Consider the following 26,943-nt stretch of genomic DNA (forward strand, 5'->3'; position numbering starts at 1 on the left):
AACCAGGATACTCTAAGCTCTGCTCAGCTCAGCCTCAGGCGTCATCCATGAAGAGGACTATTCTGGAGCAGCAACAGAAAATGAGTGAGGTTCTGTCAACATTTCCAGAAGTTTAGAATCATAGAATGGTTACAGCACCAAAGGAGGCCATTCGGTCTGTCATGTCCATACTGGCTCGCTGCAAGAGCAACTCCGCTAGTCCCACTCTCCCGCCTTTTCCCCGTAGCCCTGCAAATTTTTCCTCTTTATATAATTATCCAATTCTCTTATGAAGTCCCTGATTGAATCTGCCTCCACCACACTCTCAGGCATTGCATTCCAGATCCTAACCACTTGCTGCGTAAAAAAAGTTTTTCCTCAAGTCACTGTTACTTTTTTATGAATCACCTTAAATTGGTGTCCTCTGGTTCTGGATCCTTTTGCCAATGAGAACAGTTTCTCTCTATCTACTCTGTCTGGACCCCTCATGATTTTGAACACCTCTACCTAATCTCTTCTTAATCTCCAAGGAGAACAGCCCCAGCTTCTCCAACCTATCCATGTAACTGAAGTTCCTCATCCCTGTAACCATTCTCCTGAATCTTTTCTGCACCAACTCCAAAGCCTTCACATCCTTCCTAAAGTTTAGTCTCCAGAACTGCACACATTACTCCAGTTGAGGCCGAACCAGTGTTTTATACAAGTTTATCATAACTTCCTTGTTTTTATATTCTATGCCCCTATTTATAAAGCCCAGGTGGCAAATATAACCCCACTTTTTAAGAAAGGAGGGAGAGAGAAAATGGGGAACTACTGACCTGTTAGTCTAACATCAGTCGTAGGGAAAATGCTAGAATCTATAATTAAGGTTATGATAACAGGGCACTTAGAAAATAATGGTAGGATTGGGCAGAGTCAACATGGATTTATGAAAGGAAAATCATGTTTAACAAACCTGTTGGGGTTTTTTTGAGGATATAACTAGCAGAATAGAAAAGGGGGAATGGGTGGATGTGGTATATTTAGATTTTCAGAGAGCTTTTGATAAGGTCCCACACAAGAGGTTAGTTAACAAAATTAGAACACATGGGACACAGACCTGAAACGTTAACTGTTTCTCTCTCCACATATGCTGCCTGACCTGCTGAGTAATTCCAGGACTTTCTGTTTTTATTTTAGAACACATGGGATTGGGGGAAATATACTGGCATGGATTCAAAACTGGTTAATAGACAGAAAACAGAGAATAGGAATAAATAGGTTATTTTCAGGTTGGCAGGCTGTGAATTGTGGGGTACTGCAAGGATCAGTGCTTGGGCCCCAGCTATTAACAATCTATATCAATGATTTGGATGTGGGGATTAAATGTAATATTTCTAAGTTTGCAGATGACATAAAACTAGGTGGAAGTGTGAGTTGTGAGGAGGATGCGAAAACGCTTCAAAGGGAATTGAAGAGGCTAAGTGAGTGGGCAAAAATTTGGCAGATGGAATACAATGTGGAGAAATGTGAGGATATCCACTTTGGTAGGAAAAACAGAAATACAGAGTATTTCTTAAATGGTGAGAGGCTGGGAAGTGTTGAACTTCAAAGGGAATTGGGTGTCCTTGTTCATGAGTCACTGAAAGCTAACATGCAGGTACAGCAAGCAATTAAGAAGGTAATTGGTATGTTGACCTTTATTACAAGAGGATTTGAGTATAGAGGTAAAGATGTCTTTCTGCAATTATATAGAGCCTTGTGAGATCACACCTGGAGTATTGTGTGCAGTTTTGGTCCCTTACCTAAGGAAAGATATACTTGCCATAGAGGGATTGCAACGAAGGTTCACCAAACTAATTCCTGGGATGGAGGGATTTTCCTATGAGGAAAGATTAAATAGACTTTATTCTCTGGAGTTTAGAAGACTGAGAGATGATCTTATTCAAACATACAAAATTCTTACAGGGCTCAACAGGGTAGATGCAGGATGTTTCCCCCGGCTCGGGAGTCTAGAACCAGGAGACACAGTCTCAGAATAAGGGGCAGGCCATTTAGGACTGAGATGAGGAGGAATGTCTTCACTCAGAGAGTGGTGAATCTTTGGAATTCTCTGCCCCAAAGGGCGATGGAGGCTCAGTCGTTGAGTATGTTTAAAACAGAGATCGATAAATTTCTACATACTAAAAACATCAAGGGATATGGGGATAATGCAGGAAAATGGTGTTGAAGTAGGTCAGACATGATCTAATTGAATGGCGGAGTAGGCGCAAAGGGCTGAATAGCCTATTCCTGCTCTTATTTCTCATCCAGTATGCTTTATTGACTGATTTCTCAACCTGTCCTGCCACATTCAATGATTTTTGCACATTTACCCTCAGGTCCCTCTGCTCCTTCATCCCCTTTAGAATTGGATCCTTTTTTTAAATATATATAGCCTCTTCTCGTTCTTCCCACCAAAATGTATCACTTCACACTTCCCTGCATTAAATTTCATCTGCCATTTGTCTGCCCATTTCATTCGCTTTTCTATGTCCTTTTGAAGTCTATCACTATCCTCCTCACAGTTCACAATACTTCCAAGCTTTGTGTCATCCGCAAATTTTGTAATTGTGCTATGCATACCCAAGTCCAGGTCATTAATATAGATCAAGAAAAGCAAGAGTCCTAACACCAACCCTGGGGAACCCTACTATATACCTTTCTCCACTATACGCCATTGGAGAGAGATTGGAGGAGTCCGTCTCCAGCATAAGTGAAATGATGTCTCAGGCCTTTGTGCTGATATGCACCTCCATGGGAAGAGTGACCACCTGCATGCAGCATCAGATGCGGCAGGCAATCGACTGCATGTTGGCCCAGACCAATGGCCTTCACTAAATTGCTGCAAGGTGCTCTCCAGCTCTTGCCTAACAGTGTAGTGCAGGTTGGCCGCGAGAGGGAAGATAGAGAAAGGGCACATGGAAAGGGGAAACTCTGCTTAAGGTGCACCCAGTTCTCCCTCTTACTCACCCCCCTCAGTCAGAGTCTCGCATGCTGACTTCAGCCTCAGTGGCTGAGTCAGCCTGCACTGGTGCAGGTGGGGCAGTCTTTAGTGGGGCCCTCATAGGATCCAAAGCCCAGAGGCCATGAGCATCTCAGCGTTCAGAGGAGGGGAACAAGCAACAAACTGAATCATGCTTGCATGAGTCTGTCACAGGCAACTCTGACAGCTAGGTGAGCGGCTGCAGGGACTCTGGCCACATCAGGCTCCTCCTTCTGCTCCTCCTCTTCCTCCTTCTTCTTCTCTAAAGGTGCAGAGCAATCATCACCTTCCTCCTCCTGTAGCTCCCGTTCTCTCTGCAGTGCTATGATGTGCAAGGCACAGCAGACCATTGCCATTGCTGGTGCACACTGAATAGCACTCCCAGATCTGTTCAGGCACCTGAATCGCATCTTCAGCTCCCCAATGACTTGATCAGTGAGCACTCCTGTGCTCATGTGGCTCCGCTTATAACCTTCTCTGTATCAGTGGTTGGGCTGCTCACAGGTGTCATCAGCCACAGCCTCAGAGTGCATGCCTTGTCTCCAAGGAGCCACCCACTGACTGTTTGAAGATACAAATACCTGTGGGAGATGAGACTGGCACAGAATGAAGGCAACATGGCAACCTCCTGGATATCTTTCACAGACAGGCATGAAAACCTTCCGGTGATGACATATCAGCTGAACATTGATGTAGCCGAATCCCTTTCGATTAACAAATACTGCTGGTTGATCTGAGAGCACCGTGATTGCCACATGAGTGCAGTCTATGAATATCTGGACCTGTAGGAATCCAGCCATTGCAGCAAATCTGAAGGGCCTCTCTTTCTGACTGGCCTCTTCAGTAGCAAAGTAGATGTAAGTGGCAGCCACGGCAAACATGGCATTGGTCACCTGGAAGATGCCCTTGTGCGCAGCAGATTTTGAGACTCTGTAGATGTGATCAGCAGATCCATAGACGAGGTCAGATGTGAAGAAATTCAGGGCTGTAATGACCTTGACAGCCATTGGCAATGTGTGTCCACCTAGTCAACATGGAAGGAGGTCTTATTTCAGAAGGTTGCAGATGACCTGACGACAAAGAATGAGACTCCAGAAAGTTAATTCTCTGCCTGTATACAGTGTGTTAGGTAATTGCCTCCTGTGAATTCTGTGCTTATCCCCTCTGTCCTATGGAGCTGAGGAGAAGTATGCTGCTGTTTTGCTAATGTTATCAGAGGTTCAAAGTAGAGCTGCATAAGCTGCTCCCATGCTACAATGAAGACTGACAGCAGGGAAGTGCAGATCAAAATCCAAAAGTCCAAGGTAGCAGAAATAACCTGCAAAGTGTTGGAAATAACCTCCAAAGTAGTGAATGCACACTCTGAGAACAAATCCTGTGAACAAAATCCTTTCAGTTAGGCAAGGAAGCAGCGGTGGTAGTTCAGTATCTAAAGGTTTTGCAGCTGGTCAATTTCACAGTCCTGCCAATCCACCGTGCTGTCACCTTGTTGACCCTGGCGAGTTTCAGACAGCTCAGGAAACCCTTGTGTGAGCTGTTAAAGCCAAAATGCAGGGTTAAACCTTCAATCAATTGCCACTTTACATATGATAATTGCCAACCTGCCTATCCATGCGCCTCAAAACACGTGCCGTTTAAATCTGGAAGTCGGTCAGGTGATGCTCAATTTCCAACATGCCAGCACATTTTCCTTCTTTCTCACCCCACACACATCAACACCCCAGTCCAGCCCCTCATGCAGGTTAAAATTTCCCCCAAGGTGACCTTTTGTCAGAACTGATGATTATTAATAATACTCATGTCCACTTCTACATCCAATTGCAGTAATCTGAATTTATATAACTCGCATTAGTCTACGTTTGCATAAACGGCCGTATTGCACATTGTTTTAAAAGTTCTAAACTGAAAACAAAATTGCAGTGTATTGGATTAGCAGCACGTCATTAGTGTTGTGCGCCAGTAGGTGGTGGTGTGGGTGGAGCTCTCCGGCCTCCTGTCGTGTCTCCTCTTGCGCCACTCGTTGTTCTTGTGCCGGAAGTGCAGCTCCTGCAGCAGAAATTGGGATTTGCTGCAAAATGAAGTGAGTAGGAGGTTAAATTTGATTGAGTTACTGGTTTAATATCCACATCCACTAAAGGGGGGAAGGAAAGAGATCTCTCTGGGCTGTTATTTGGTAAATGTTCAGTAGAAGGATCTTTTATTCAGAGGGTGCAGCCATACCTGATCTCATAGAGCCTTGTTTTCAGAACCAATTCTTAATTCCCGGATTTATTTTAAATAAAAGGGTCAGGGTGATTAATGACAGTGCTCTGAGCCAAAGGGTATCTGAGCTGAATTGTTTGTCAGCTGAAGTCTGGTTAACTTGTGGAGTGGGCAGAGAGAGGGAGAAGGAGGACAGATACTGGAATGAGTCTCTCAATAACGATTAAGCCATGGAGAAGTGAAAACCTGATGGGACCACAAACGGGGAATGAAACAGTGTTTGTTACTCTGTCAGCCACTGTGCTCCTGTTCTCTGGAACACCCTTGACATCTCACGCCCTGCTTTCAAAAATCTCCGAAAAGCTCTTCTGACCGATTGTGCTTTCTGTTTCCCTTTCTTTCTCCCTCTTCCATTTGCTTTTCCCTTTGGTCTATGAAGCACTTTTGGGGAATTTACAATCAGTGAGTCCACTTTCTGTTTGTGTGTTGGCTGGAAGAGCAGCTGATTTTGTGATCCTGATGCCTATCCACTCACCACCATGGCAGGGAGGTCTTGCATGTGCAAGACTGATGGGTACAATAAAGCAGTGCTTCTAGTATCCCACCTGTAGCGAGCCTGGCATCCAGGGCTCCCCCTATTGCTAGCAGGTAACAAGACGCATAGCCTCCTCTGCATATTGGAGTGGGACTGTGGGTATCATCAGTACACATGTCGAAGCTGACCCCATGTCTGCAGATGATATCACCAAGGCTTCTCTTGTAGTTGAAAAAGAGAAGACCATGTGTGGATCCTTGGAGGAGTCTGGAGATGACAGCGTGGGGGTGGGAAAAGATGCCAGTGCTACAATTGGATTGGTAAAACTGGATCCAGGCAAGGGCAGTCCCACCGAGTTGGATGTAAGTGGAGAAGCATTTGAGCAGAATTGTCTGTGGTTCTGTTGAAGCCTGCAGGAAGGTTGAGGAGGTATAGAAGTTCTGAAATCCACAGTAATAAAAAGGAATTTAATTCATTCATCTCAAAGCAGTGGCTTTGATAAACAACATAAATTCTGGGCTGCTTTCAGTTTTTTTATTGAGCTGTCAACTTTCATTTTTCAGAATTTTCTGGGTTAGGTATGGGGCAGCATAATGTAAAAATACAGCAAAATGTTCCTAGGCACTTCACAGAGAGACTAACGTAGAACAGGAACAGGGAGCAACTATGGGGAGGTGACCATAAGCCTGTCCAAAGAATTTGTGAGGAAGTTTTTTTTGAAAAGTCAAGTACAGATGAAAAGAGACAGAGGGTTTTGGTGAGAAAATTCAATGATGCAGGGCGAGGGGAAATGGCTGAAGGCTGTGGCTCCGAGTGGAGGGGGAGGTTTAAACAGTCATCCAAATTCTGAAACTTGGAACTGAAGGAGGTTGCAGCAGTAATGTGTGAGGCAAGGGAGAGATTGGTAAACGAGGATTATGGAAATCTATGTGTTGCAAGCTGGGTGGGGTGGTGTGGATGCTAGAGAAGTTGAGCAAGAACTGGAGCAATTGGTGAGAATGACTGTGTGCAGGATAGGCTGTGGTTGGAAGAGTTTGAAGTGAGTTAGCATTTATTTGGAGTGGAGTCTGGGAGCTGACAGGAAGAGCATTGGAAAAACTAAGTCTGGAGGTGACAAATGTGTGATTGAGGGGTGTACAGTCTGTCAGGATGAGGTTGAGACAGAGAAGAGTGCTGTTTTGAAGCTAGAAATAGGTGGTCTGGTGATGAAATGTAGATGAGGTGATCCTAACATGATCCTTCATATGTCTTGGTTCAGGTAAAAGGTTGCATCAGCAGAAGAAGCATGTAGTCTTGACAAATTACTGTTTTGTTTGAGCACCATGGTCTCGGCAACCTTATAATCAAGTTGTTGTGTTTTTTTCCTGTACTTAGTCCACTCACGAAAGTGAAGCTCATCAATGAGCTAAATGCAAGAGAGGCAGAGCTGGGTGTTCAAGATAAAGTGTCCTGGCACTCAGAGTACAAAGACAGTGCCTGGATCTTTTTGGGTAAGTGAAACCTTTTCCACATTCCAAGTTGTCACTGTTTTGGTGGCCACAGCAACTTGTGGCCCATAGTGTCTGCTTGTTTAAATCTAAATATAATTGAAATTATTTTCTTTGATATGGTTAAACTTCAGATGTATCAAAATTTATTTCCAAATTCCAGAATTAAATGGGGAGATCTAAAGCAGATTTTCTATATAGGAAAACAAATAGAAAGGAGATCGTGTGAGACTGGGTTACTCACTAACTTTCCTTGTGCACCACAATTCAGGACATGTTTTCCCTGAAGCTCAGTCTCAAGCACATTTCAGTACACTGTGCATCTGAGGAGAGGTCTGACTGTGGCTATGATTCCCACATACACAAAATCAGCTCCTGATTTCATATGTGCCACCCTGGCAGTCCCTAAATGGACACTAGACTCTTGCAGGCAAGAAGGGGGTGGGTTACAGGACTGATATAGTTACATTAAGACTATATGTAGGAATATTTAATGCCTCTCTTGAGTTAATGCATGGTGCCATATTTAGCTCACTCCAGTTGTCCTACATTAAATCCCCATTTGCCAACGGCCTGAATGAATTGAAATATTGGTTGAAACCTATTTAACTCATGCATAATCAAAGTTTGTGATCTGTAACTGCAGCACTACTTCATTTCCTTAACTATGTTCATGTAATGAAAACATAATTTTCAAAGTAACGTTACAAAAGGTAAAATAACTAGCTTTCAGAATCAAAATGTAGCTGTTAACCTTGATATAGTTTAGCTTTCAGTTTAGTATTAAAGCCTTACAGTCTTAGCTGCATAGAAAAGTAATTGTACATTCTCTATTTAAATGTCTGTTATCAATAAAATGGCTTAAAACCATTTTGTCTCCAGAAATAGTTGCATATTATAGTAAAGTTAAATTCACTTCTGCAATGATCTGGTCCTATCTGTCTCCCTTTGCAATGTTTATGTTTATGTTTAGTTTAGAGATACAGCACTGAAACAGGCCCTTCGGCACACCGAGTCTGTGCCGACCATCAACCACCCATTTTATACTAATCCTACACTAATCCCATATTCCTACCGCATCCCCACCTGTCCCTGTTTTTCCCTACCACCTACCTATACTAGGGGCAATTTATAATGGCCAATTTACCTATCAACCTGCAAGTCTTTTGGCTTGTGGGAGGAAACCGGAGCACCCGGAGAAAACCCACACAGACACAGGGAGAACTTGCAAACTCCACACAGGCAACACCCAGAATTGAACCCGGGTCGCTGGAGCTGTGAGGCTGCGGTGCTAACCACTGCGCCACTGTGCCGCCCACATGTGAATGGCATCTATTGCCTATGCCTTCTGCACCTTCCCCATGGTAGTTTTTCATTTTTTGTTCATCAGGCCTCCTCTTCTTTTATTTCTTCAAGCTTACCCCGTCCATAATCTTATAAATTTACACTATAGTTCTCATAACTCAAAAATGTATTCTACTGGATTAACTTGTCCTGACAAATGCGAAATATTTCTGAACTAAACAAGATTCCTTTTGACTTCTCCAAGCACAGTTCTTTCTCTGTTAAAAGCAACTTGCTTCTCTGGCCATGTCTAATCAAAAACAAAGGCACAAACGGTCTTTCTAATATCCTACAGTCAAAAACCTTCAGTAATTTGACCTGTCAGTCAGTTCTGCCCCAAGATTGGAATGCTTCCATTCTAATCTTGGTTATTAAAAGTCTTCAACCCTTGTTGTAACTAATGGAATTGGCTGGGTCAGGGGTTGACCTTTGCTGACTACAGAGGACTCCTTTAAGATGATTTTACAGAGGGTATCTCTTTGTAAAGACTTAATGCCATCAGTTGTAAACTAGGTGAAAGGAGAGCTTTTACAGTAACCCATTGTTGTCAAAAAGCTTTCTCAATTAAATAATTAGAAAATGCTTTGACAGTTGATCAGTCAATATTTTTTTAAAAAATTTGCTTCCTCTAATACTTGTTTCTTTATTGTCTCCAATTGGACACAGCTTTTGGTATCAGATATTTAAACACATCAATCTTGTGTTTTTAAAAATCTTGAGTATTAAAAAATGAACTTTTAACTTCATCCTATCCAATTTTTCCCTGCTTGTAGGTTAGGAATAATGCTGAAATGCAACTCTGGTGAGTATGAGAACCTAAGAAATAGAATCAGGAGTAGGCCATTCAGCCCCTCAAACCTGCTCTGCCATTCAGTAAGATCATGGCTGATCTTCAGCCTCCACAGGGAAAAGGCAGGGGAGTGGGACTAGGTGAGTTGCTCTGGCAGAGAGCCAGCACTGACACGACAGGCCAAATGGCCTCCATCTGTGCTGTAATCATTCTGTGATTCTGTAACTTCATTTTCTTGCCCGATCCTCCTTATCCCTTAATCCCTTGAAGTTCAAAAGTCTATCGATCTCAGTCTTGAATAGAAATTTTAAATGGAATATTAATAATATTAAAAAGGAATGGGCTAGCTGATGGTGAAGGATTTGGAACAGTGGCCCGCCATGTCCTTTTTCCCACTGTCTGCAGTGCTGCTTGCTGGCCCACCCCTTCCTTGTACAGTAGCACTTTCCAAACATCTTGCTGCTTGGCTGCTCACTGGCCTGTTAACACTACTGTCTCTCATCTAATAACTTGCAAACAAAAGTCAAAATAGAGGCAGGTGGGAAAACAAAAGATATTCAATGAGTGGGGTAATGGTGGGGCAGTGGGGGGGGGGGGGGGCAGCAGGGGCCATTCCTGGTGCAGATCAATACTGTCTTTCCTGGGCTTGTGGGTTTCGGTGAAGGTGACGGCCTGTAGTGGGATAAGGCGTGAACAGGGTTTAGTGATATTGTGAAGTGGCACAGATTGGGCTTATGCTGTCAGTATTTGATGCTCAAACTTGAGGATGAGATTTCATTACTGTGCTTATGAAATCCATGCCATTGACAGGCATGTTTGTGGGCCGCTTACTGAGTAAACGAGTGTCAATATCACTGTTCGGTTGGGCTGATGGAAGCACTGTCAGGAGAGGCAGGTACTGAAGGTTGAGGGAGAAAATTTGATTTTAATATTCCATTTAAAAGTTCTTTAGTGTTAATTGCTTTAAGTGAACTCTGTTAATTGTGCTTTTTCTGGGAGATGGGTATAAGGATTCAAATGCCAATAATGGACAAGAATCATATAACAAGATATTTTGTTACCAGGGCCATGTTTGAGGGGGCAATGTTTCACCTTGTGCTGAAAATAATCACTACACAATAAGTCACTGAGGGTTTCTCTCTTCACTCCCACACACATGAAATGGCTGCTAAATATTTACAGAATGTTTTTGATGTCCTTACATAATGAGCTTGGATTATGTATTCAGATGGTTAATTGGCATGCATTTCAAATGGAAAATGTGTATGACTGTCAATCCCAGATCTTATACTTATTTAGGTGAGTGTGGTACTGATTGTACACCTCCTGGTCCTTGGTAGTGCCAGCATCAGCTGTGAGGGTTTGGTTTTGTCTGTAAGTACACTCTTTTTTCTTGTTCCTAGGTGGCTTGCCCTACGAATTAACTGAAGGAGACATTATCTGTGTGTTTTCACAGTAAGTAATTTTTTTCCCTTGCCAAATTTGCCCCTCGCTTCCTCCCCCTCCTGAGGCTGCAGACGTTATGTAGTTCCACAGGTGTGGCTCCAGTTGTGTTCCTCAACCAAGTGACCAGTAATCAAGTCTGAGCCTTGACAGTAACACCAGGCTATTCAACCATGAGTTCAGCACTTCTAAACTCAATCCTGTCCACACTTGTCATTTACCTTTGTGCACTTATTGCAGGGTCTCTTGGATAGTGATCAGGAGTAGAAACTCTGGCTAATTTTTCTCTCTCTGACCCAATGGTACTGAGACCAATTGTAGTAGCCCCTAGCACAGTCTTAACTGGGACCACCTAACAGCACACACACTGGAGATCAAACGTGGAACCTTCGTGGCCTGTATTGCTCAGCTTATCGGTGAATAGACACACTGCTGTTGTTGGGACCTTGCTGTGCACAAATTGGCTGCCGTGCTTCCTACATCACAACAGTGTCTACGCTTCAAAAATAGTTCATTGGCTCTAAAGCGTTTTGGGTCATGAAAGGCAAATGATAATTGCTAGTCTTTTATTGTCTCAAAATCAGTATCATCAACAATGTGTGCTTGATTAATTTAGTGTATCATTTCATATTGGTGAAAATGATCTGGTTTTGTGCCAGTAGGTGGCATAATCTCACAGCTCGAGCACCATTCTGCAGTTTGATAACAATGTTGGGTATTTATATAGTGCATTTAATGTAATAGAACATTTCAAGGTGCTTCATGGAGAGAGAGAACATCAGGCAGAAGTAGAAGAGCTAGGAGAGGTGATTGAGTGCATGTCCAGAAAGATTTTAAACGCAGGAAGAAAGGAGAAAGACAAAGAGATTTAGAGTGGGAGATCCAGAGAAGGACCAAGATGGCTGAATTATCTGACACGGAAAGAAACACAGTGAAGGGACTGGGTTGTATAAAATGGCAGAGTCAGAGAACTTTAGGACTGGAAGAGGTTGTGTAGATGGCCAATGACCTGTGGAGAGATTTGTAAACAAAGACAAGAATTAAGGGCATAGAGGGGAGGGAGCCGGAGTGGAGATTAGCAAAGGACAGGATGTTGGGTGAGTTGGATTTACTGTGTAAGTTAGAATGAGATGGAGTTTGTGTAGGATGAGGTAGGGATGTGCTGCTCATTTGATGTCACTTCCAGCAAAAATGTGCAGAAATGGCATCGGGTGGCAGCGAGCCAGAGTAACAGTTCTCTGCCCAATTTTCCTCTCCTGCCCGCCCCAGATCTGTCCAAAAGCAATTGGAACGGCAGAGGAAAATCTGCCCTAAGGACTTTAAAAAAGAGGCAGAAGAGGGTGATGTGTTTGAACAAGAAAAAGGTACCAAGAAAGGCTGGGGGGGTGGGGGTGCGTGGGGGAGACCCCGTAGGTATCTGGCAATGACAGCTACGCAACCCCTATGGATAGTTTGGGCAGACGCACAATGGAATGGGCATGCCTTGCTCGCAAAAGTAAACATTCGAGAGAGTAAGTTAGATCAGGAGGCTAATGATATTGGACAGTGGAGCTGGATGGAGAAGAAATCAACTGTTTGTGGGAGGGAAGTTTACTGCAAAGGAGATTAAATATTTACAGATGAGACCACAGTGGAGGATCTGGTGAGGCACAACCTCAACCTCTGATAAAAGTGGTGTAAGACAGAGGAGAAAATGCAGTAAACCATTAATCTTCCCTCAACAGGTACGGGGAGATTGTTAACATCAATCTAGTTCGAGACAAGAAGACTGGGAAATCAAAAGGCTTCTGTTTTATCTGTTATGAGGACCAGAGAAGCACCATTTTGGCTGTAGACAACTTTAATGGAATCAAGGTGGGTGCAAAAATAGAAGGAATACCATATCCTGTTCTCTGAACAGGTGTGGTATCTGGCCTCTTCCAGGGAGCCCATTTGGAAAGGCAGATACAACCTGTCCCCAGTGTGTATGGGTAGTGTAAGCTTGGCTTTTTAAAATTTGCACCAAAAATCACTGAAAAATGCAGTGAAATAATGCACGAGTTCTTTTTAATCTTATATTAATTAATAGAAAAGCAACTGATCTACAGATTTGTGAAGTTCCTGAGGTAGAACTAGCCAGTCTAACTTCAGTCTCTGGAACACACCATTCCCATCAAGCAAAGGCTGCACTGTCCCCCTGGAAAGGTAAGGCAAAATGACAAGACAACAGTGCTAGGTGTAGTCTATGGTAAAGGCCTGCTCGGGTCTGCAAATGAGACCCGACCCAAGCCCGACCGAACCCCATCCGAGCCCGACCTGGCCCGAGTCCTTCCGTTTTTTCCCGCACCCGACCTGACGATCAGTTAACTTACCTTCCGTTTTTCACTTTGTTCCTTACCTGCACAAGCTTAAAATAACAAAACCACCTTTAAAGTCCAAAAAGTAAATTCACATTAGGGTCACTTACCTGAGGTGGTGACTGAGCGTGTCCGATCCGGCCCAACCCGAACCCGACGCATGTCGTTTGGTCCCGTCGGGTTCGGGTTGGGTAGCAGGCCTTTAGTCTATGGCACCTCCTGACAATTTGCTATGTGGAAAGACACTGGCAGCAGCCTAGAAGATTATTTGCTTGCTTCCTCAGCTGTAATTCAGTCTGAAAATTGAGTTAAATTACAAGGTGAAAGTATTTTGGAAGTAGTCTACTAAAAAAGGACCACCTTGTTGTGTCCACCATAATGTTAATTGTAATAAATAAATTCCAGCTTTTTCAATGATTTAATCAATGTAAAGGTCAAAAAGCAATCTGTGTCTGCTTTCCTTGGAACAGTATCTCAGAGAACATAAGATATATGGTAAAAGAAAACACCATGTTTGCTTGTTCCTGTGATTGATTGATGTAGTTCTCAGATATGGACTCTACCTGACTTATTTAAGTCTGTCCTCCTTTAAAATTATTTTTTGCTCATAATTCTAGAAGGCATTGACTCATTCTGGCTACAGTTCCATGGTCAGTGGCATCTACTGATAGCTTGCCCAGGTGACCATTATACATATACAAACCTTGGCAGGCTATATGAACATGGACCCTATCTTCACACACGTCCAGCGGTGATCCCCTGGATATGTGAATGAACCCTGACTGAGACTAATTATAGCTCCTCTGCTGCCATTCCAATCAAGTAATTCATCATAGACTAGGGATCAAATCTGACACCTTCTCGTGGGGTTCAGCTACTCACTTGGCCATCAAAGAAGTCATTTAATTATTTCTGGACAAAGTGGCTAACTAGTGGCTAATTGATTTTTTAAACTTTTGTTAATTGATTAGATTTGCAACTGCAGATTCAAAATTTATAGTGATTTAACATTTCAAAAATTGAGTGCATAAATAATCTGGGGTCAAATGTCCGATAGAATTTGAGGCTCCTGTATTACTGTTAGTCTGGTGTGTAGCTGCAGAGAAGTGTGATTTGTAATGGGGTAGCATTGCCACTGCAATACAGTTTACAATTTAAATGTTTAGATTTTACAAGCTTATTGCGAGATTTTAAAATCAAATTTAAGTTGCTGTTTTCATGACTGATTTTTAAAAAAAAATATGAATGCCATATTTCAGCTTTAGGAAAGGCAGGGAAATGTTTGTATTTTTTAGTTTATAAAATATATTCAAGGTGTCCTATCTTTTGTAGTGAAGGAGACAACCCCTGTTCACTGATGCTGCTGCTGTTACTATATATCCAGTTTAAATCAACAAAATGCTTTGATGAGCATGTGATATATTTCAGTAATCCTACAACAGGACCTTACTCTTAGACCTGATACAAGAAGTAGTTTGGCAGTTGATAGGGAATCCTTCTTTCTTTTCTGCCTTCAGCATCCCCCTTCATCGCACCCCTTGTCGCTCTCTACTTTATCGATACTACTATGGCCATGCTTACGTGAACGTTCCTTCCTTCTTCCCCGTAAGCTCCAAGTACAACATCTGACATGTTTTCTCTTCTTCCAGTGTTCGAATGAAGATTCATCCATCTTCTTTTCCTGTTTTTTTTAATTCATTCATGGGATGTGGGCGTCTCTGGCTATGCCAGCATTTATTGCCCATCCCTAATTGCCCTCGAGAAGGTGGTGGTGAGCTGCCTTCTTGAACCGCTGCAGTCCATGTGAGGTAGCTACACCCACAGTGCTGTTAGGAAGGGAGTTCCAGGATTTTGACCCAGCGACAGTGAAGGAACGGCGATATAGTTCCAAGTCAGGATGGTGTGTGACTTGGACGGGAACTTGCAGGTAGTGATGTTCCCATGCATCTGCTGCTCTTGTCCTTCGAGGTGGTAGAGGTCGCGGGTTTGGAAGGTGCTATCTAAGGAGCCTTGGTGCGTTGCTGCAGTGCATCTTGTAGATGGTACACACTGCTGCCACTGTGCGTCGGTGGTAGAGGGAGTGAATATTTGTGAATGCGGTGCCAATCAAGCGGGCTGCTTTGTCCTGGATGGTGTCGAGCTTCTTGAGTGTTGTTGGAGCTGCTCCCATCCAGGCAAGTGGAGAGTATTCCATCACACTCCTGACTTGTGCCTTGTAGATGGTGGACAGGCTTTGGGGAGTCAGGAGGTGAGTTACTCGCTGCAGGATTCCTAGCCTCTGACCTGCTCTTGTAGCCACGGTATTTATATGGCTACTCCAGTTCAGTTTCTGGTCAATGGTAGCCCCTAGGATGTTGATAGTGGGGGATTCGGCGATGGTAATGCCATTGAATGTCAAGGGGAGATGGTTAGGTTCTCTCTTGTTGGAGATGGTCATTGCCTGGCACTTGTGTGGCGCAAATGTTACTTGCCACTTATCAGTGCAAGCCTGGATATTGTCCAGGTCTTGCTGCATTTCTGCACGGTCTGCTTCAGTATTTGAGGAGTCGCGAATGGTGCTGAACATTGTGCAATCATCAGCGAACATCCCCACTTCAGGACTGTGAAACTCCTTATCTCCCTTAGTGTTCCTTTCCTGCTGCAATCTACAGGCTTCTAAAACCCAAGCTTGATAAAATCTACTGAGTACTTCTTGAATTGCCCCACCTTTTTGAACCTCTGCCGTTCACCGAGGTTACTCAGTGGAAAAAAGATCTGTTAATTGCTTAAACTGTGGCTTCCTATTTGCAATGAGATCATATTGCAGTTTTGGCCCAAATGCAGAATTTAATTTATGCAAATTATCTACAGTTCACAGCAAAACAATAGAAACACAAAGGAAATTGGACTTAGTGAACCAACAGTTTGAGATTGAATCTTGGATTTTCCTGGTTTGTTTTCCTTAGTACCACATAAGGTGATGCATTTTACCACTGAGCCATGAGGGGAGTTCATGTTGAAATTTACTTTGAAGAAAGCATATTCATTCTGTGTTCATTTCTGCTGCAGTTGTTGGTATACACTGATCGTGAGGGTGAGGTCCTAATTCAGTCAATCATACGGAATGCTTAATATGCTAACTCGTGAAAGAATGGAACAGGGTAAATAGAAGCAGACTGTTTCCAGTAGTTGAGGAACAAGGGGCCATGGACACTTGAAGGGTTATAGGAACATAGTGGATAAATATGATTAGAACTATCTGCTGTATGGACTGGTTTGCCCATTTCTGGCTTATTACTTCTGTGTATCTCCTTTTAGATTAAGGGACGGACAATCCGTGTTGACCATGTGGCCAATTACCGCCCTCCAAAGGATGGAGATGATATTGATGCTGTGACAAAAACACTAAGAGAGGAAGGCTGTGCACCAAGAGCACCTCCCCCAGCACCAGTTTCCTCAGATTCCTCTGAGGATGTTAATGAAGTATCAGCTAAGAAACGGAAGAAAGGTATGTGAAGTGAAATGCATAGATTAATGATTTAAAGGATAGGATTTGGCCAGAATTTTGTTTAGGTTTGGCAAATTGGCAAGTTAAAACCAGAATTCACCAGAACATTTTTTGTTCTCCAGAAAAGAAAAAGAAAAAAAAGAAAGAGAAGAAAGAGAAAAAAATCAAGCTGGAGAAGAAGGAGGTCGAGGAGCGAGGCTCCGAGCAATTGGCCAAGAACTCTAGCCGAAACCAATCACCACCCTCCATAAGAGTCAAGAGGGAAAGAGAGGATGCGGGATATGAGAAATATGCTGATAAAAACCGGGATGCTTATCAGGATTGCAGTGTGGACTACAGGAGTGAACAAAGAGCAAGAGGAGATGGAAGGAAACACATGGATGAAGCTGATGAAATGAGAACCAGAGAGAAACGGAACGAGAGGGATCGGTCTAGGAACTCAGAGAGGGAAGAAAGGCGAAGAGATGATCAAAATGACAGAGGAACATACAATGAAAGGTCAGAGAGAGACTCAAGGTACATTCACGGTGATGGGAGAGAGGTGAGATATGATGAGGAAAGGCAGAACGAACAAGAGAAAATGCAAAGAGAGAGGTTTGACAGTACGCATGATCGAGACAAATATAGGAAGTATGATCGCAATAGGAGAGAGGAGCGGGATTCACATTTTGACAGCATCAAGCATAAAGAGAGGAGAAATCAGCATGAAAAAGGCAGCTATTACAAGGAAAGAGACAATTACAGAGACAGTGATCATGGAAGAAACTGAGCATTTAGAAGTTTTCTGCAGCTGAACCTAACACATCTGGTCAAGTTGATAGTTCAAGGTTTCACCTCAATCCACGAATTTAAGTCCCAGCAGTAAATAACCAGAAATCAAGACATCATTCTGAAATTTGATGCTTTCCTGCAGCCTGTTTTAACTATTTCTCTGTATGTTTGGCTATTTTTGCAATGGAGAATATTAAGCAACATGTAAGCCCCCTTTAACAGCTGAAGGTCCTTTTTTAAATAAGCTTTCAAAATGTCTAATAATGTGTTTAAAAAAAAAAATGTTTTTTTTTCTAATTTTCTCTGTCTTGAAGATGCCAACTGAAGCAGGGGTTTGATTCTCCTCACATTGGTTATCCTCCAGTACTTCAATAGCTGGCAGTTCTTCACATGTGAAGCTAGGCATTGAGTTCCAATAGGCTTTTAAATCATAGCAGGACATTGCAGCCAAGCCCAATCCTGCTCTTAACCTCGTAACCCCACAGGCACATGCTAGCAGGAGGCACTGGATAGCAATCGGCAGTGAGAAAGCCAGCTGATTTTCTTTTTACTTTCCCCCTCCTATAGCCCAGGAAACAGTGGAGCAATTGTAGTCTCCCAGCTGCCACCCAGCTGAGATTGGCTAGATCAACAAAGGCCTGTGATTGAAGCCCCTCTTTGGTCAACATGGCTCAGCTCCATACCAGCCATGCATTTATCCACTGAGTTCTGTACATTTCTAATGCTGTTCTGAAGTCATATTTATAATACCTATTTGAATAGAAAATTGTTCCATGTTTGATTTTAAAGTAGGGATGTCACTGTTTTCCTCGTGGTTTTAAGTGTGCAGTGTATTTATAAAAAATATAATGGATGAAGAATATTAGAACCAACTGTGGAAAACCTGCTTTTGACTCCCTAGAACTGTTCTTCATCTGTCATTGTTGTTATGTTTTCCGGTGGAGATTCTCTAGGGTTAGAGGGTTTGAACCAACAGAATGGATTGTCTACTTCCTGTGATCTTACTGTAAGAATAGTATTATCAAATAAATGAGGCTTACGAGCTACTCTGTGCAGTGGACTGTAGATCAAAAGATGCTGCTGTCCACACAGTTTATTACAGCGGAATCCAAATGAAATGACATTTCAAGAATTGCTCAATGTTGTTTTTCTTCTCCATCAAGGTGCTCTGCCTCAGGCCTGTTACACTGATGAATGGGTCATGTGCTTGTCTGCCCATGCTTAAAAGGGAGCGTTAGCTGAACAAACAGTGGTACAATGAAGGTTGTGGGTCTCTTGTTTAAATGCTGCCCTCCTGGAACTCCCACATTTTAATATGAAAGTACCTTTTAAGCTGCATCTGAATAGGGCTGTTGCTAGGCTGAAGTTAGGCTGGGCAGTTGGTGAACTCCAGCTTTGAACTAGTTTTCTAATTTCTGAACTGTTCATTTAAAAAATACTGATTGCTGAAATTGGATTGTCACATGGGAAAGCATTGCTCCCTCTGCCTCCCAACAGGAAGTAGAAAAATTGTTTCACTCGACATTCCAGCAACTGCCAAGTTTTAAGCAGCGTTAGCTTTCAACGTAATCAGGAACAGATATGTGGTTTTCCTCATGTCAGACAGCATTCTCTGTTATTCGGGAGGTGACGTTCCAGTTCCCGCTCTTCATGGATACCAAGAAAAGTTGTCAGAAGCATTACACAAAAATTATAATCCAGAAGCAGGCTGTTTGGTCTATCTTTGGTGTTTAACCTTTAAACAAGCAATAGTCCTAATCCCATGTCCTTGTCCCATATCACCTTATTCCAATTTCCTTAAACCATCTGCCTAACCAGTTCTTAAATGTTAACATATTCTTTGCTTCAATCACTAACTCCAGTCCACAGCCTCACAGCCCTTTCTCCTAACAAGTCCCAAATTTCTTGCATTAAATCTTATATCTATATCACAAACTAAAACAGAATGCTGGAAATAATCAGCAGATCAAGCACCGTCTGACCTTTCTGATGTAAGGTTAATGATCGGAAACATTAACTCTGTTTCCACAAATGCTGCCTGATCTGCTGAGTATTTCCAGCATCTGCAGTATTTTGCTCTCCTATCCATGTCTTCTCATTCTAGATCCTTCTACCACAGGAAACAGTCAGTCTTTTTCCTATCCCTTCCTAATTGTATACATCTTAATCAAATCACCCCATAAAAGTAACCAAAACAAACCCAATTTCGCCTTCCAGTAGGGAGAGCAGTAGCACACAGCAGAGCCCAGCAATCAGAGACTCACTCTGAAGGGCGGATCAGTGTCCAGGAGTAGAGAGGATTCTCGTTCCACTCTTGGCTTTGGAAGAACCATCTGGTACATTTCACAACTTTTCTCCCTGGTTCACTTGAACTACACGCCACTTACCTCCGAGTCTCCCTTCCCTCCGAATCGTCCTTCCCTTCCAGGGGTTCCCTGCAGTGACATGGAAAGAATGAAAATTGTGCTCCCTACCATTGGTACTTTGCTACTGAGTTGGGAGTTTGTATGCAGTAGTCGTACTGTAGTTGATAGATGTGCATTTATTTAGTGGTTCACTTTCAGATAATTAAAAATTGAATAATTTAAGATTCTCTATTTTTCTAGTTTGCTTCACTAGATTTTGATCCTATTTGAGGAGAGTTCATTGCTTTTCCATTCTGTGCTAGGAGTGAGTCTGCAACCCAGTCTGCAAACATGGGTCCAGTTCCTCCACATTTACTGAACTGGTAGTGTTAAAATTAATGATGCTTAGAATCACATGCTGGTGGAAATATAATACTGTCAGTTATCCAAATATTGGATTATGTACGTTATGACACAGGGACAGCTGTTACTGCAGTGATGTCAAAGCACCTTTTTAATAAATCTTGTAACAATTTAGCCAAGCTCAGAATTATTGTTTCACCTCCACCTGAAACAAAGTGTATTCAAAGTGGCTCCTGCACTGGTACAGCAACAGCTGAGGCTGGATATATACTTTAAAATGTATGTTTTGTCCAAACGAACTGTTGAAGAAAAGTTATTTTTTTGTGAATAATTCTATTAAATACATTTATAAACTGGCAGTCAAAAATTGTTGAAACCCTGGTGAAATCATTTTACAACTATACTTAAAAATTTGCTATTTCCCATGTTTTCACCCACCCCACTCTGCTACAAAATGTGTTGCTGTTGTACTTCACCATTCTGTAGGCTTGTTACATCTTCCATCAAGTTCCTGAATTGTGCTTTCTCTGTTAATTTTACCACAGGCTTAAAGATAATGGCTTGGAGTTCCCACTCAATTGCGCTCGTCTTCTTGGAGCATTTCGGCCAATGCTGGTGTAACCGGCACAAAAGATTGCAGAAGTTTAAGCACAATTTGCATTCAGTGCATCTTGGTTTTCCGCAATCTTTTGCGCTAGTTTTGAAAACGTTGTCCCAGAAGCAGGTCCCACCTCCCCCAAAACTGGTCATACCCCAGGTTGCTGGCTGTGCTGGGCTGTAGGTTTGCAGCTGGGGCTTCGCTGGAGCTTTACTGGAGAGAAAGAGAGAGATTGCAGCTCTCTTGTTGGCTTACAGTTACAGTCTCCTGAGGCACAATTCACAAACTCCCAGAGTTACATAAGCAGTCATGTGATGTGACCACCTTTTTGTTTGAAACAGCATCTTCTAGAATGATCTTTGAAATTCAAGGCTGTTCAGACATACTTGGTAGGGGGGTTTGGCTTTTTCACAATGGGGTGACGATGGCTTTTGATGACCGTGTTGCCAAAACCATTTTAGGTAATTTAGTCAGAGAGCAACCCATTGTTCTGGCTAGACTGAGTAATCACCTCTGTCTCCAGCCAGCCTTTGGCTTATCGTGCAAATTGTGCATGGCCATCTTGGATGCTCGCTGTTCTGTTTTTTTAAAAGTTATTTGTAGCAATCTCAGTAGAAGTCTCAGGCGAAGTTCCAAATTACAAAATTAATATTTCCATTTGGCATGTGGGGTTTCCGTCACAAAATGAAGCCAAATTTTTAAAAAAACCATTTTAAAACACTACCTGATTGTGCTGGTTTATGGCAGATTTTGCAAAATGAGTTTCAGTGGAAACTCAGGGAAAAAGCACTTTTCAAAATGGACGCAATTTTGGATGCAATTTGTGCCAGAATCGATAATTGCACTTAAAGCGGAAACACTACCCCAAATTGTTTAAAAAGAACACGACATTATTCTTACACATTTATCTACTGATTCAGTTCCAGACGATTCAAAAGAGCTCCAGTGCCTCACTTAAATGGCAGCTGCTTTCATGTAGTTGAACTTACTGTTGGACTTGATGCACCATGCCTTGGTTATGCTTGATCTTGACATTCACATTTCAGCAGAGGGTCACTAGGCTATGATCAGGAATTCAGGAATGGGAGCAGTGGCTGATACTTCTTTTAGTTCAAGGCACTGAGGCCAAATGTAGTCTGAGTCCTCTACTGTTGAGGACAGCAAAAAGCACATTGAGTTCAATATTGGAACAACATTTTTTTAAAAAGGAAGAGACAATACATATTGGCCTGGACTCTGTGGCGACAGTGAAACTGTCAGCATTCACTGGCATTACTCTGTGAAACTGTCAGCAACTTCTGGCATCTGTACATGCGCAGTTAAACATGGAAATCCAGAAGTTATTGGCAGTGATTCCCTGCTCCTCCACAGGATGGTTTTGCTGTTGAAGTCCTTGCAGATGGAAATCTTTAAAAATCACTGAATTGACGCATTTCCACTTTTTATCTTCCATCTCACTGTAAAAGCCCTTGAAAAAGTTGAGCCTTGTTGAGAGAGGTGTAAACTGGGTTTTTAATGACATATTAAGTTTAATTACTGCTGAACAACCTCTCTGACGCTGAGTAACTTATTCTATATTGTGGAATATCAAATTTCTCCATTCCATGATAAAAAAACATAGATTTTTAAAATAATTGTTTTAAAGTTTATTTATGATATTTCAGCTTCTACCTTAATTCCATCTTTGTTTTGCTTTCTGTAAAATTACAAAACGTGAATAACAAAATCCCATTGTTACTTCCTGGTTTGCTGTTTGTGAGAATTCTTCAATGTGATTAGCTGCTCAGCTTAATGATATCACTGCTGCTGAATTCCAGAAATCCCTTAAAGCTGGTGCCAGAATGAAATTAATGTTGGGAAAGGTAAAATCCATGCCACAGAGCTCGCTAGATGTTTGTGGACTGCTTCATTCGAGGTCAGTGGTGAGTGCTATCACTTTGCCGCTGGCCATAAAAATCAGTGCATAGTATTTTTTTGATGTAAACTTTAATTTTTGAATGGTTTCTTGTCATGAGACCTACCTCTTTGAAAGCGTCCCATTTCTTGAGCCTCCTTTTTCAACGTGTTCTCATCACAAGGAGCCCTTTTGTAAAGTGTCCTGGGGTGAGGCTCACAGGGAGATACAACATTAATGTAAAAAGAGATCCTCCTCACATTATGTAGACTTGTGCAGAAAAGAACCTGACATTTAAAAGCACTTATGCTAATTTGCTATTCATCAACATCTTATGGAGCATGTGTTTTCAAACATACGTTCAAACGAAGCCTGTTAATAAGTACTTGGAAAACAACAGCAATGCTAGATTTGAAAAATGAAGGATAAATGCATCTCATGACAAAGGTGCATTGGTTACAACCCATCTCCTGATTACAACTCCTTGTATCAGCTTCATGGCGTTTTGAGATTAATTTTTAGCTTCCATGGAAATGACATTACTCTCTATTGAGGCTTTGCATTTTAAATGAAATTGTCTTTCACTTAGTGTATCAAAGAAATAAGGAGTACAAATTCGCAAAATATAAAAGATTGCAGACTTTGTATAGTTGTTTCTGGATAAAAAGATATCCAGTCCAACAGCAAAGAATTGCAGATTACATTAAATCTAATTATTATAAAGCCTTTTAAGTCTGGAAAAAGGGGGAACTGTATGTTGTGCAAATCTGGCAGATGATCTGACCAGTTCAGTATTTGTCTTGTAATGATATTTGATGCTTCTCTGATGTATCTAATGCAGAGATGAACTTCCAGGGCCGCTGCCAAGCATTTTTCAGTTAGCTGTACCATGGAATAATGGGACGACAGTCTATACCTGTATATACAGAGTTGCTGGTTTAAATCGTCCCACTGTGAATAGTGGTCACGTGCACTTATCCATAGTGGGGGAAAGAAACCGAACAATTATTAAATAATTGACTTCGAAAAAAGGTCTTTTCACATGCTGTAAGGGATACCCTGCCTCTTAATAGCATTTCTTGCTGCATTTTGCTGGAAAGCAAACAAAGGAGAAGTAGCAATACTTCAACGCCAGGAGCATCCGGAATAAGGTGGGTGAGCTTGCAGCATGGGTTGGTACCTGGGATCCTGATGTTGTGGCCATTTCAGAGACATGGGTAGAGCAGGGGCAGGAATGGATGTTGCAGGTTCCGGGATTTAGATGTTTCAGTAAGAACAGAGAAGAGGGTAAAAGAGGGGGGGGTGTGGCATTGTTAATCAAGGAAAGTATTACAGCGGCAGAAAGGACGTTTGAGGACTCGTCTACTGAGGTAGTATGGGCCGAGGTTAGAAACAGGAGAGGAGAGGTCACCCTGTTGGGAGTTTTCTATAGACCTCCGAATAGTTCCAGAGATGTAGAGGAAAGGATAGCGAAGATGATTCTCGACAGGGACGAGAGTAACAGGGTAGTGGTTATGGGGGACTTTAACTTTCCAAATATTGACTGGAAATACTATAGTTCGAGTACTTTAGATGGGTCTGTTTTTGTCCAGTGTGTGCAGGAGGGTTTTCTGACACAGTATGTGGACAGGCCAACCAGGGGCGATGCCACATTGGATTTGGTACTGGGTAATGAACCCGGCCAGGTGTTCGATTTAGATGTAGGTGAGCACTTTGATGATAGTGATCACAATTCGGTTAGGTTTACCTTAGCGATGGGCAGGGACAGGTATATACCGCAGGGCAAGAATTATAGCTGGGGGAAAGGAAATTATGACGCGATTAGGCAAGATTTAGGATGTGTAGGATGGGGAAGGAAACTGCAGGGGATGGGCACAAACGAAATGTGGAGCTTATTCAAGGAGCAGCTAATGCGTGTCCTTGATAAGTATGTACCTGTCAGGCAGGGAGGAAGTTGTCGAGCGAGGGAGCCGTGGTTTACTCAAGAAGTTGAAGCGCTTGTCAAGAGGAAGAGGGCGGCTTATGTTAGGATGAGACGTGAAGGCTCAGTTAGGGCGCTTGAGAGTTACAAGCTAGCCAGGAAGGATCTAAAGGGAGGGCTAAGAAGAGCAAGGAGAGGACACGAGAAGTCATTGGCGGATAGGATCAAAGAAAACCCTAAGGCTTTCTATAGGTATATCAGGAATAAGCACTACCTAGAACTGTACTCCAGGGAGAATGCTGTCACTGAGACTGCCCTCAATGCAGCCCAGCCTCTACCAGTCATGGATGAGCTGGACATACAGCCAACCAAATCGGAACTCAGTGATGCCATTGATTCCCTAGCCAGCGGAAAAGCCCCTGGGAAGGACAGCATTACCCCTGAAATAATCAAGAGTGCCAAGCCTGCTATACTCTCAGCACTACATGAACTGCTATGCCTGTGCTGGGACGAGGGAGCAGTACCCCAGGACATGCGCGATGCCAACATCATCACCCTCTATAAAAACAAAGGTGACCGCGGTGACTGCAACAACTACCGTGGAATCTCCCTGCTCAGCATAGTGGGGAAAGTCTTTGCTCGAGTCGCTCTGAACAGGCTCCAGAAGCTGGCCGAGCGCGTCTACCCTGAGGCACAGTGTGGCTTTCGTGCAGAGAGATCGACTATTGACATGCTGTTCTCCCTTCGTCAGATACAGGAGAAATGCCGTGAACAACAGATGCCCCTCTACATTGCTTTCATTGATCTCACCAAAGCCTTTGACCTCGTCAGCAGACGTGGTCTCTTCAGACTACTAGAAAAGATCGGATGTCCACCAAAGCTACTAAGTATCATCACCTCATTCCATGACAATATGAAAGGCACAATTCAACATGGTGGCTCCTCATCAGAGCCCTTTCCTATCCTGAGTGGTGTGAAACAGGGCTGTGTTCTCGCACCCACACTTTTTGGGATTTTCTTCTCCCTGCTGCTTTCACATGCGTTCAAATCCTCTGAAGAAGGAATTTTCCTCCACACAAGATCAGGGGGCAGGTTGTTCAACCTTGCCCGTCTAAGAGCGAAGTCCAAAGTACGGAAAGTCCTCATCAGAGAACTCCTCTTTGCTGACGATGCTGCTTTAACATCTCACACTGAAGAATGCCTGCAGAGTCTCATCGACAGGTTTGCGTCTGCCTGCAATGAATTTGGCCTAACCATCAGCCTCAAGAAAACGAACATCATGGGGCAGGATGTCAGAAATGCTCCATCCATCAATATTGGCGACCACGCTCTGGAAGTGGTTCAAGAGTTCACCTACCTAGGCTCAACTATCACCAGTAACCTGTCTCTAGATGCAGAAATCAACAAGCGCATGGGTAAGGCTTCCACTGCTATGTCCAGACTGGCCAAGAGAGTGTGGGAAAATGGCGCACTGACACGGAACACAAAAGTCCGAGTGTATCAGGCCTGTGTCCTCAGTACCTTGCTCTACGGCAGCGAGGCCTGGACAACGTATGCCAGCCAAGAGCGACGTCTCAATTCATTCCATCTTCGCTGCCTTCGGAGAATACTTGGCATCAGGTGGCAGGACTATATCTCCAACACAGAAGTCCTTGAAGCGGCCAACACCCCCAGCTTATACACACTACTGAGTCAGCGGCGCTTGAGATGGCTTGGCCATGTGAGCCGCATGGAAGATGGCAGGATCCCCAAAGACACATTGTACAGCGAGCTCGCCACTGGTATCAGACCCACCGGCCGTCCATGTCTCCGTTATAAAGACGTCTGCAAACGCGACATGAAATCGTGTGACATTGATCACAAGTCGTGGGAGTCAGTTGCCAGCATTCGCCAGAGCTGGCGGGCAGCCATAAAGACAGGGCTAAATTGTGGCGAGTCGAAGAGACTTAGTAGTTGGCAGGAAAAAAGACAGAGGCGCAAGGGGAGAGCCAACTGTGCAACAGCCCCAACAAACAAATTTCTCTGCAGCACCTGTGGAAGAGCCTGTCACTCCAGAATTGGCCTTTATAGCCACTCCAGGCGCTGCTTCACAAACCACTGACCACCTCCAGGCGCGCATCCATTGTCTCTCGAGATAAGGAGGCCCAAAAGAAAAAAAGAAAGAAATCAGGAATAAAAGAATGATAAGAGTTAGAACAGGGCCAATCAAGGATAGTAGTGGGAAGTTGTGTGCGGAATCAGAGGAGATAGGGGAAGCGTTAAATGAATATTTTTCGTCAGTATTTACAGTAGAGAAAGAAAATGTTGCCGAGGAGATTACTGAGATACAGCCTACTAGGCTAGATGGGATTGAGATTCACAAGGAGGAGGTGTTAGCAATTTTGGAAAGAGTGAAAATAGATAAGTCCCCTGGGCCAGATGGGATTTATCCTAGGATTCTCTGG

The 26,943-nt window shown here is 43.1% G+C and overlaps 1 protein-coding gene across 2 annotated transcripts; it reads left to right on the top strand.

Moving 5' to 3' along the window:
- Nucleotides 1–4,990: 4,990 nt before the first annotated feature.
- On the top strand, nucleotides 4,991–20,453 carry rbmx2 (RNA binding motif protein X-linked 2). Of its 2 annotated transcripts, none has more exons than XM_068047594.1 (6): nucleotides 4,991–5,063; nucleotides 7,095–7,210; nucleotides 10,745–10,796; nucleotides 12,509–12,638; nucleotides 16,418–16,607; nucleotides 16,730–20,453. In XM_068047594.1, the coding sequence occupies exons 1-6, from the start codon at nucleotides 5,059–5,061 to the stop codon at nucleotides 17,374–17,376; spliced, it is 1,140 nt and encodes a 379-aa protein (XP_067903695.1). In that variant the 5' UTR covers nucleotides 4,991–5,058; the 3' UTR covers nucleotides 17,377–20,453. The 2 variants fall into 2 exon arrangements, with proteins under 2 accessions (XP_067903695.1, XP_067903696.1); XM_068047595.1 differs by lacking the exon at nucleotides 4,991–5,063 and adding an exon at nucleotides 9,325–9,353 and having other exon boundaries at nucleotides 7,135–7,210.
- Nucleotides 20,454–26,943: the final 6,490 nt, after the last annotated feature.

Source organism: Heterodontus francisci, chromosome 15, assembly GCF_036365525.1.
Source record: "Heterodontus francisci isolate sHetFra1 chromosome 15, sHetFra1.hap1, whole genome shotgun sequence".
In the NCBI taxonomy this organism is placed as follows: Eukaryota; Metazoa; Chordata; class Chondrichthyes; order Heterodontiformes; family Heterodontidae; genus Heterodontus; species Heterodontus francisci.